This window comes from Dromiciops gliroides, chromosome 2, assembly GCF_019393635.1.
Source record: "Dromiciops gliroides isolate mDroGli1 chromosome 2, mDroGli1.pri, whole genome shotgun sequence".
Lineage (NCBI taxonomy): Eukaryota > Metazoa > Chordata > Mammalia > Microbiotheria > Microbiotheriidae > Dromiciops > Dromiciops gliroides.
In genome coordinates, this window is record NC_057862.1 from 636,220,691 (window position 1) to 636,232,053 (window position 11,363).

At 39.2% G+C, this 11,363-nt stretch overlaps 1 protein-coding gene across 1 annotated transcript in view; it reads left to right on the forward strand.

Moving 5' to 3' along the window:
• Window positions 1-2,061: 2,061 nt before the first annotated feature.
• Window positions 2,062-11,363, forward strand: part of LOC122740014 (cocaine esterase-like) — a 27,059-nt gene continuing 17,757 nt past the window's right edge. The window contains exons 1-3 of the mRNA XM_043981784.1: window positions 2,062-2,141; window positions 5,448-5,652; window positions 8,772-8,910. Coding sequence (XP_043837719.1) covers window positions 2,072-2,141; window positions 5,448-5,652; window positions 8,772-8,910 — 414 coding nt within the window. The 5' untranslated portion in view covers window positions 2,062-2,071. The remainder of the gene's footprint in view (window positions 2,142-5,447; window positions 5,653-8,771; window positions 8,911-11,363) is intronic.

Here is an 11,363-nt window from a genome sequence, read left to right on the forward strand (position 1 = left end):
GTGTGTATATATTGTATATATGTATGTGTATATGAACCAGGGACTCACCATTGGTTCCCATACAATGGCAGAAAATCCCTCAGCTAAGAAAACAAAGGATTCCCAGCTAGGGGACATTTAAAGTAGTACCAATCATAAATGGGATCAAGATTGAGAAAGCAGAAAAAAGAAGCTAGACTAGTGTAATGAACCTGGAAGGCAGGGAGTTGTGGCATGAATGGAGGTCACTGGAAGAAGGGTTTTAGGAGAAGTGAGGTGGAGTATGTGTGTGGAGAATGATGGAAGGATAAGAAGTGACGTTCTGAAAGGTGAATTTCAGAGTTCCAGGTCATGGAGGTTGACCATGGGTGATGTTGAGATCAATAGTAATAGCTAGTATTTATAGAGGGCTTGCAAAGGGCCTAACAAATATTATCTCATTTGATCCTCACAATAACCCTGGAAGAGCAAACTGAGGCAGGGAGAGGTTAAGTGACTTGCCCAGAATCACACAGCTTGTAGGTGTCTGAGGCCAGATTTGAAGTCGTCTTCTTGACTCCAGGTCTAGTGTTCTATCCACTGTGCCAGCCAGCTGCTACCATGGATCTGACCTGTGTGGCAGAGGGGGAGTGAAGATGTAAACTTAGATTAGCTGGGAGATCTGAGTTTTTGTAGAAATAGCAACATGTAAAAGTGTTCCAGTATAATAGCAGGGGTTGGGGTAAAGAAGAAGTCTGTGAGCCAAGTATTGATCTGCTTGAGAAAGGAGAAGAGGGAAGTAGACACCAGTAAATATAGCAGACAACCACCCCTGGCCTCTGGATGGGTGAATTTCTCTGAAGAGATTGAACTTTAAAGGAAAGGCCGTTAGTGTTGGCAGCAGAGGGAATTCCTGGAAGGGGCAGAGAGGAGAAGTTAAAGCACTGGACTTGGGGACAGGGAGAGATGCATTCCCATTCTACCTCACACACTTAACTACTTTTGTTACCTTGGGCAAGTCATTTAACCTTTGTCTGTCTCAGTTTTTTCAACTGTAAAATGGGAATACCTCCTAAGATTGTTGTGAGGATCTGATTAGATAGTGTAAGCAAAGTATTCTTCAAATCTTGGTTTTTTTTGTTTTGTTTTGTTTTGTTTTTGCGGGGCAATGAGAGTTAAGTTATTTTACCAGGGTCACACAGCTAGTAAGTGTCAAGTGTTTGAGGCCAGATTTCAACTCAGGTCCTCCTGATTCCAGAGCTGGTGCTTTATCCACTGTACCACCTAGCTGCCCCCTAAATGCTATTAATATTGAAGGAAAAAAAAGAGCATCATGCAATCCCAAAGGACTAATGATGAAGCATACTATTCAATTCCAAAGAAAGAACTGATAGTGATGGAACACAGAATGAAACATGCCATTTTTTAACTTTCATTTTTCCCCTTTATTTAAGTTTTCTTATAGAAAATGACTAATATGGTAATGTTTTACATAATTGTGCATGGACAATTCACATCTAATTGCTTACTGCCTCAGGGAAAAGGGAAGGGGATAAAGGGGAGAAGGGATAAAATTTGGAACTCAGAACTATAAATTAAAATGTTTATTATTTTAAAAAAGAGTGTCTGATGCACGAATGTGCAAATATGTTTAACATGATTGTAATGTATAACCTATATCAGATTGTTTGCTGTCTTATGAAAGAGGGAGGGAAGGAAGGAGAAATATTTGGAACTCCAAATTTTATAAAAATGAATGTTGAAAAATATCTTTCCGTGTAATTGAAAAAAAATCCTATTTTTTAAAAAAAGAGTGTCTTGGTTACATCTTTTCTTTATTGTTTTGTTTTTGCTTTCCAGTGAGCTTGTTATTAAACATTTACCAGCATGTATCCCTGACAGATGGACGGAATTTCTGACTTGTCTTTAGCCTTTCAATCCAATTTTTTTTTCCTTTTCAAGCAGCCCTAAGACAAATTCTGACAAGGAAGTTCATTAAGTAATACTTAGCCCATTTGCCTTGGAGTGCCCTTTGATCCAGTTTTTTTTTTTCAATAAAAGCCCTGGCCCTCGATCTGATTAGGCATAACTAGAAGGCTGTGCAGAGGGAAGGATGTGGAAGACTTCCCTGCTGCCCAAAGTTCTGAGTTTGGGGGTTCTGGGCCTCCTGATTCCAGCCCAAGGTAAGCCGCTCCACCAGACTGAACCAGAGTAGGGGATGATTTCTGGGAGTACATGGGAGGAGTCCTTTGATTTTCCTACTGGGGATATGGGGCTTGTGCATGTTCTCTTCTCTTGTCGCCCTCACTGATTGTTTGGGAGGGTGGGCTGGTGGTGGTGGTGAGGGGTTATTGCTAGTTTAATTTTAAGGGGTCAAACTAAGTTTCCTGCTGAGAAATTGATGCTCTCTATGTGTGTGTGATGTACAAAAACTCTTCTTATCAGCCACTGGTAGGGTGTGGCAATAGGGAAAGCTGAGTCATTTCCAAGGAGGTAGAGAAGGGTGAGAATTGGGGGGGAGGATCTTTTGAGAGACTGGAAATGTGACTCCTATATTTGCATGAGAAAATGTGGTGCAACATATTTATTTATTTTCATCCTGCTAAACCACTGTTACTATAGAGGAGAAACTTAAACTCTGATATATATGTGTGTATATATATATATATATATGAATGACACTCCCATGGTATAGAAATCTATCTTACCCAACAGGAAAGTAGAAGGGGAAGGGCATAAGGGATGGGGGGTGAGTGATAGAAGGGAGGGCAGATTCAGGGAGGGGATAGTCAGAAGCAAAATACTTTTGAGGAGGGATAGGGTGAAAGGAGAGAGAAAATAGAATAAACATGGGGGGATAGGATAGAGGGAAATACAGTTAGCAATAGTAAGTGTGAAAAATTTTGAAGCAAGTTTCTCTAATAAAGACTTCATTTCTCAAACATAAAAAGCATTGAGTCAAATTTATAAAAAAATAAGAACCATCCCCCAAATGATAAATGATCAAAAGATATGAAAAATTTTCAAATGAAGTAACCAAAACTATCTATACCAATATTTTAAAATATTCACTATTTAAAATACTCACTATTGATTGGAGAGATGCAAATCAAAATAATTCTGAGGTGCTACCGCCTACCTATCAGATTGACTAATAGTACAGAAGAGGAAAATGACAGATACTGGAGGGGATGTAGGAAAAATAAGATGTGAATACACTGTTGGTGGAGTTGTAAACTGATTCAACCATTCTGTAGAGCCATTTGGAACTATGCCCAAAGGGATATGAAACCATGCATACTCTTTGATCTAGCAATATCATTCCTAGGTCTGCATCCAAGAAGAGATAAAAAACAAAAAAGGAGAAGGACCTATATGTACAAAAATATGTATAGTAGCTCTTTTCTGGTGGCAAAGAAATGGAAATTGAGGGAATGTCCATCAGTTGGGGAATTGCTGAACAAATAGTGGCATGTTTTTTATGGTGGAATAATATTGTGCTATAAGAAATGATGAGCAGGATACTCTCAGAAAAACCTAGAAAGACTTACATGAGCTGATGCAAAGTGCAATGTACTGTGGACAAAGTAACAGCAATATTGTAAAATGATCAGCTGTGAATGACTTAGCTATTTCTCAGCAATACAATGATGGAAGAGAACTCTGAAGGACTTATGATAAAAAATGCTATTCATCCCCAGATAAAGAACTGATGGTGTCTGAATCTAAATAGATGCATAAATATTTTTACATTTTTCTTGAGTTTTTTCTATGTTTTGCCCCATGATATGACTAATATGGAAATATGTTTTGCATGACTACACATGTATAACCTATATAGAATTGCTTGCTTTCTCAATGTGGGGGTGGGGAGTGGGAAGCTGGAGAAGGGGAGAGAATTGGAGCACAAAGTTTTAAAAACACGTTAGAAATTGTTTTTTTATGTAATTGTGTAAAAATAAAATAATAAATAATTTTTTAAATGCAAAAAAGAAAAAAAAGAAAGTCATTCCCATGCATTTCATATTAGGCTATACTTTGATCTCCTTTGATTAAAGGGGAGTGCTAATGTTTCAGAGGAGCTCCTAACTCTTGTACTTCTGATTCAGGCAGACTGTGCCCTCACAGCTGTGCAGTCTGTAGTTCTTGAACTCTGGAATGGAGAACTGTGAGAATTCTAATACAATTCAAGGACCATTGATTTCAACACCCTTTTCCCATTTAATGAAACAAATGAAACAGGTTTAGGAAAGGGAAAGGAACTGTAACAAGTCCACAAGGCAGTAATTGGGAGAATTGTGATTTGTACCCCTATCCTGTAAACCCAAATTCAGGACTCTGTGTATCCAGCCTTATTCCATGCAATCTTCATATTTGATGTGTTCAGTCATTTCTCAGACATGAACAACTCTGTGAGACCCCAGTTGAGATTTTCTTGGCAAAGATACTGGAGTGGTTTGCCAATTCCCTCTCCAGATCATTTTACAGGTAAGAAAACTGAAGCAAACAGGATTAAGTGACTTGCTCAGAGTCACACAGCTAGTAAAGTTTGAGGCTGGATTTGAATTCGGGGAGATGAGTCTTCACAACACATACTGTAGTCCAATGGAACTATTCGCCATATGCTTTTTATTCCTTGCCTTCTCCTGTCTCCCTTCTTTGGTTTCTGTCTTTCCCATGTCCAGAACACACTTCCCCCAGTCCAGTTCTGTTGAAGACCCTTGATTAAAGATGCTGCTTGGGTGCTGCCACTTGCTGCAGAGCTTTTCCTGATTCTCCCCATATCTTTTTTTGTTTGTTTGTTTTTTGTTTTTGCGGGGCAATGGGGGTTAAGTGACTTGGCCGGGGTCACACAGCTAATAAGTGTTAAGTGTCTGAGGCTGGATTTGAACTCAGGTACTCCTGAATCCAGGGCCAGCGCTTTAACAACTGTGCCATCTAGCTGCGCCCCCTCCATATCTTTTCATAACTCTTTGGCAGGACCTCTCCTTTATACCTCTCCCTTATATTCCTAGTTATTGGTGCATAGGTCATTCTTCTCTAGGAGAATGTAAATTGGTGCCTTTTTAGCCTCAATTCAGAGCTGAGGGCATTGCCCATAGTAGATGCTCATTAAGTCTTTGTTCAATTGGATAATGTTGATCAGCTGCATGGCACTGATTTTTAGTTCTGTGCTTTCCTAAGCTGGACTGGGGGTGGGATTGTTGGAGAGCATTTACTTTCATCTTGAGATTCAGGATCCCCAAAGTTGGACAGCTCCTGAGTCAGTGCCAGAGCTGTCTAAAAGTGCAAATGGTCCTTCTCTAGACTGAGTTTCCCATCACTGGAGCTCTTTAAGGGAGATGAAAAGAATCATGGCAGAAATAGGAGGAGGTCTGTGTTTCCATCTAATGAAAAAATGGCGGTGGTGGGGGTGGCAGTTGGGGGTATTTGGACATCAGTTAAGCCCTCTGTCTGTCTCTGAGGATTTCTTTCCCTTTTGTTTTCAGGGCATAATACTGATGACCTCATCAAGACCACTGAGTCTGGACAGATCCAAGGGACTTACAGCAGAATCAAGGGAACTCACAAAGGTGTCAATGTTTTCCTGGGAATCCCTTTTGCCAAACCTCCTGTTGGGGACCTGAGGTTTTCTCCTCCACAACCACCGGATTCATGGAACAATGTGAGACATGCAACTTCTCGCCCATCCATGTAAGCAGCTTTCTTTATTATTCTCTTTCCAATGAGCACAGGGCTCTATCTTGTCTTATTCATAATTTTGTCTTCGTGTGCTTTGCACACAGTAAGCATTTGATAAATATTTGTTGAGGAAATGAATGTTCCCTATTTCCCACTGTGAGGTGGTTAGTACACATATTGCTATGGATAGAAAAATTAAGGCTAACAGAGATTAGAGGCAGTTAGTTGACTCAGTGGATAGAATGCTGGTCCTGGAGTCAGAAAGAACTATATTCATATCTGGCCCCTGGCCAAGTCACTTAACCCCATTTGCCTCAGTCTCCTCATCTATAAAATGAGCTGGAGAAGGAAATGGAAAACCAGTGCAGGATCTTTTCCAAGAGAATCCCACAGTGTCCTGAAGCATCAGACAGGATTGAACAACATCAGAGATTAAGTGACTCACCCATGATCACAAAGTTACTAAATAACAAAGCCAGAACTCAACAGACTGGTAGATTGAGAAAGGGGGAGTCCTTAGAGGTCATTGACTCTCACCCTCAGTTTTGTTCTTTAAATTTGATTCCTTTTGCTTTGAAAATCATACTTATTCCCCTTTCCATACCATAGCCTAGCTTCTACCCCTCCAACATAATGCTCTTCTGTAGCAAAGAAAATTCAAGTGAATCAAATGGCTATGGCTAACACTGTTAAACTTGTTTAAATGCTTCTAGTCATTGTCTATATTGGTCTAGTTCTACTTTCTTCAATCTTTATCAGTTTTTCTGAATTCCTCACCTTCATCCTTTCTTACAATACAATCTTATTCCATGACCCGCATATACTATGATTTGTTCTGCTATCCGTCTATTGGTAATATCTATTTTGGTTTCCATTGTTTTAAATTTTTAAATAATACTTTATTTGAAACTTATCAATCACCAACAAAACCAAATATTTCAATATTCCATGAACAAGAAAGAAGGCTCTACAAGAAGTTATGAAATATTGTTGTCAAGTCACTTCACCTCTGCTTCTCAGTTTCCTCATTTGTAAAATAGCGATGAGAATAACACCTAGCTCTCAAGGATTTTGTGAAGTAGAAATTGCATTTAAAATAACTGTAGACAATATGAAATATTTGGGAGTCTAACTGCCAGAACAAACCCAGGAACTCTATGAACACAATTACAAAACATTTTTTACACAAATAAAATTATATTTAAACAATTGGAAAACTATCAATTAATCATGGATAGCCCAACCTAATATAATGAAGATGCCAATTTTACCTAAATTAATTTTTTTTATTCACTGCCATACCAATCAAACTACCCAAAATTATTTTATAGAGCTAGAAAAAATAATAACAAAACTCATCTGGAGGTGCAAAAAGTCAAGAATGTTAAGGAAATTAATGAAAAAAATGCAAAGGGAGGTGGGCTAGCTGTACCAAATCTAAAACTGTATTACAAAGTGGCAGAAATAAAAACTATTTGGTACTGACTAAAAAATAGATTGGTGAATCAGTGGAATAGATTAGGCACACGTGACACAGTAGTAAATTACTATAGTAATCTACTGTGTGATAAACCCCAAAACTCTAGCTTCTGGGAGAAGAACTCACTATTTGACAAAAACTTCTGGGAAAACTGGAAAATAGTGTGGCAGAAACTAGGCATAGACCAACATCTTACATTATATACCCAAATTAGGTCAAAATGGACACGTGATTTAGGCATAAAGGGTGATACCATCTTCAAATTAGGAGAGAAAGTAGTAGTTTACCTCTCAGATCTATGGAGAGGGAAAGAGATATAAAATATTATGAAATGAAAAATGGACCATTTTGATTCCATTAAGTAAAAAGCTTTTATACAAACAAAGCAAATGCCGTCAATATTAGAAGGAGAGCAGAAAGCTGGGAAACATTTTTATAGCCAGGGTTTATGATAAAGGCCTCATTTGTAAAAAAAAAAAAGTAGAGAACTGAATCAAATTTATATCAATACATGTCATTCCCCAATAGAGAAATGGTCAAAGGATATGGATAGGCAGTTTTCAGATAAAGAAATTAAAGCTATCTATAGCCTTATGAAAAAGTCTTCTCAATCACAATTGATTAGATAAATTCAAATTAAAACTACTCTGAGGTACCACCTCACACCTATCAGATTGACTAAATGACAAAAAATGATAAATGTTGGAGAAGATGTGGGAAAATTGGAACACTAATGCTTTGTTGGTAAGGTTGTGAACGGATCCAACCATTCTGGAGAGCTATTTGGAATTATGCCCAAAGGGCTATAGAACTGTGCATACCCTTTGACCCAGCAATATCACCACTAGGTCTATATCCCAAAGAGATCATAGAAAAGGGGAAAGGACCCACATGTAGAAAAATATTTATAATAGTTCTTTTTGTGGTGACAAAGAATTAGAAATTGAGAGGATGCCCACCAACTGGGAAATGGCTGAACAAGTTGTGGTACATGAATGTAATGGACTACTATTGTGCTATAATAAATAATGAGAAGACAGATTTCAGAAAAACCTGAAAAAACTTAAGTGAACTGAAGGTGAGTGAAGTGAGCAGAACCAGGAGAACATTGTACAAAGTAAGAGCAACATTTTGTGATGATCAGCTGTGATAGACTTGCCTCTTCTCAGCAATACAATGATCCAAGACAATTCCAAAGGACTCATGATGGGAAATGCTCTCCAAATCCAGAAAAAGAAATATGGAGTTTGAATACAGATCAAAGAATAGCATTTTCATGTTATTTGTTGTTGTTTTTTCCTTTTGCTCTGCTTCTTTCACAACATGATTAATATGGAAATATGTATAACATGATTGCATATGTGTAACCTATATCAGATTGCTTGTTGTCTTATGGAGTAGTGAGGGAAAGAAGGGAGGGAGAAAAGTTTGGAACTCAAAATCTCATAAAAAAAGAATGTTGAAAACTATCTTTACATGTACGCAGAAAAAATAAAATATTGTTAAGATTGAAAAAAATGGTTATTGCTAGGATCAAAGGAGATTATGTTTGTAAGGTGCTTTGAAAGCCTCAAAGCACTATATAGATACCTGTTATTATTATCATCCCCATGTGATTCTATTCAGATCAGGCATCTCTTGTGTTTTCCAGGTGTTTGCAGGATGTTACTGTCCAAGAAAAACTGTTGAATCTCTTGAAAATACCTGTCACTCTTACCAGCCCTTCTGAAGACTGTTTGTACCTCAATATCTACACTCCTGCCCACGCAAAGGAAGGAGCCCGATTGCCAGTAAGCCAGATCTCTGTAACTTCCACAGTGTGGGATGAGAATCCTAGGGCATTAGAACTGGATGGGACCTCAGAGGTCTCCTTGTCCCACCCATAGGGGGCAGTCATCCTGTAAACATCTTTGACAAGTCATCTAGCCTTCCCTGAAGTCCTCCAGGTCAGGAAGCTCACTGCTTCTCAAGGCAATCATCTCCACTAGTGGGCAGCAGCTCACATTGTTAGCAAATCCTTGTTTCTATCAGGATGGAATTTGCCTCCTTATGACTTCAGGGCACCTAGTTGGCACAGTGGAGAGAGTGCTGGGTTGGAGTCTGGAAGACTCATTTAGAGTTGGACATGACTGAAAATGACTGAAATACCTTCTGGGAGTTAGTTCCATGATGTGGAGTGGTATCAATTTCTGCTAAAGGTTGTGATTGCAAAAGGACCAGAGCAAAGCATGGATCAGGTGTGACCTTTAGAACACATCTTCATCCTGTCCAGACCCATCACTTCATTTTTGTAGGGAGTTTCCCTGTGTGGAAACTCTCTCTGGTGATGAAGACAGGAACCTCTTTTGTAACTTAGAGTCTTGGAGTCATCTGGTGTGCTGAGATGCTAAGTCATTTCTCTGTGGTCACATAGCTCCTATGTCCAAGGCAGGATTGGAACCCAGTCCTTCTCCCTCCAAGGCTAACCCTCTATCATCTAGTCCAGACTTCCTTTCTTAAAATAAATGATAGGGAACAAAACTGCCCAGACATAGTCTCCCCATGAAGCCTTTCCAGACCCTCAATAACCCAACATTCAACTCAAAAACCATTTCTAAAAACTGGAGCCCTTCTCCTTAGTGCTGGGGGTGCAAAGAGAGGTGTGTTTGCTCTCTCCTCTGAGCTACCTTAACACTCTTTGGTATCTCCCTTGTGGCACCTATCACCTACCTTATAGCATGCAATACAGCCTGTGTTGTTGTTTTTCAGTTGTGTCTGATTCTTCATGAGCCCATTTGGGGTTTTCTTGGCAGAGACCCTGGAGTGGTTTGCTATTTCTTTCCCCAGATCATTTTACAGATGAGGAAACTGGGCAAATAGGGTCAAGGAACTTGCCCAGTGTCACATAGCTACTAAGTGTCTGAGGCCAGATTTGAACTCAGAAAAATGAGTCTTTCTGGTTCCAGGCCTAGAGGTCTAACCACAGTGCTACCTGGCTGCTCTAATACAGACTATGTCAGTCTGTATTATGGTTTTGGGATCCATATCCTATCCTTGTCCTTTGTTTGACTGAAAGTTCCTTGAGAGTACTAGGTAAGGACCTAGTCTTATTCACAATACCCACCACAGAGCTTTGCCCATAGTTGGTGCTCAGTCGGTCTGGGAAAATCACTTAACCTGGTTTGCCTTAAGTCACTGGCAAAGGAAATGGCAAACCACACCATTATCTTTGCCAATAAAACCCCATACTGGGGCACAAAGTGATGGTCATAACTCAACAACAACAACATTGTACTTTTATGGAGATGATCTGATTTTTTTCCTCTTACTGGCTCTTTTTTCCTAATGGTATGTTCCCCCCACAGCTTAGCCTTGGCTGAAAGTTACTGTGGTCTCTTATGCTGGAGATGGGGCATCCTCTTTAGTGTCAATGACATAAGATTGAAATGACATCCTTCACTGCCCCTCACCACTTCCACAATGCAAATACAATGGGAGAGATTAAACACAGACTTATGGGCAGGAGGTGGGTTAAAGAAGGAGTCAGAATCACTGAAATGGGTTTCTATCAGTTCAAACTTCTCCCTATAAAGTGGAATAATCTATAAGAAAGAAAAGAAAAGAAAAAGAAAGGATAGAAATTTACTTGGATAACTTTCTTGTGTAGTTTAAAAGGAATAGCAAGTTGTACATAATAGATTACAGTTTCATGTGTAATCATCTTTTTTTCTTATACTATGTTATAGAAATGCTTGTTTTTTCCATAAATTAAAAAAAAAGTTTCTTTTTCCCCTTTTTTTGGTTTCTTTTAAAAAAAGGAACCAATAATTGGCACAACCAATGTTGGTAATCTATTCTAGCAGCTGATCTTAGCTTTGAGAGAGCACATATTGTTACATATAAAGATTCTCTGCGTCACCATGGAAACATCCACAAGATGATGTGACACAGAGAGCTGATGACTCACAGTGCATCCTCTATTGTCTGGTTGCATCTGTGTCCCTTAGAATCTATCCCGAGGGTCATGCCTCCCTTCCCTGTTTCGGGGGCGGAGGGGGAGCAAGGATCCTTTAGAAGATGTTTTGCTCTGTGTGTATCTGTGGCAGCAGTAGGACCTCAGGGAAATGATTTATACCAGGAAGATTCCAAGGGGGATCTGATCTGTGTCCAAATCAGGCCAAGTGGGCTCTTCTTTGAGAGTAGCTCTCATGTGTGAGAAAATAATTATTAGTAATGGATTTCTAGGAGAAACCCAGACATTAGT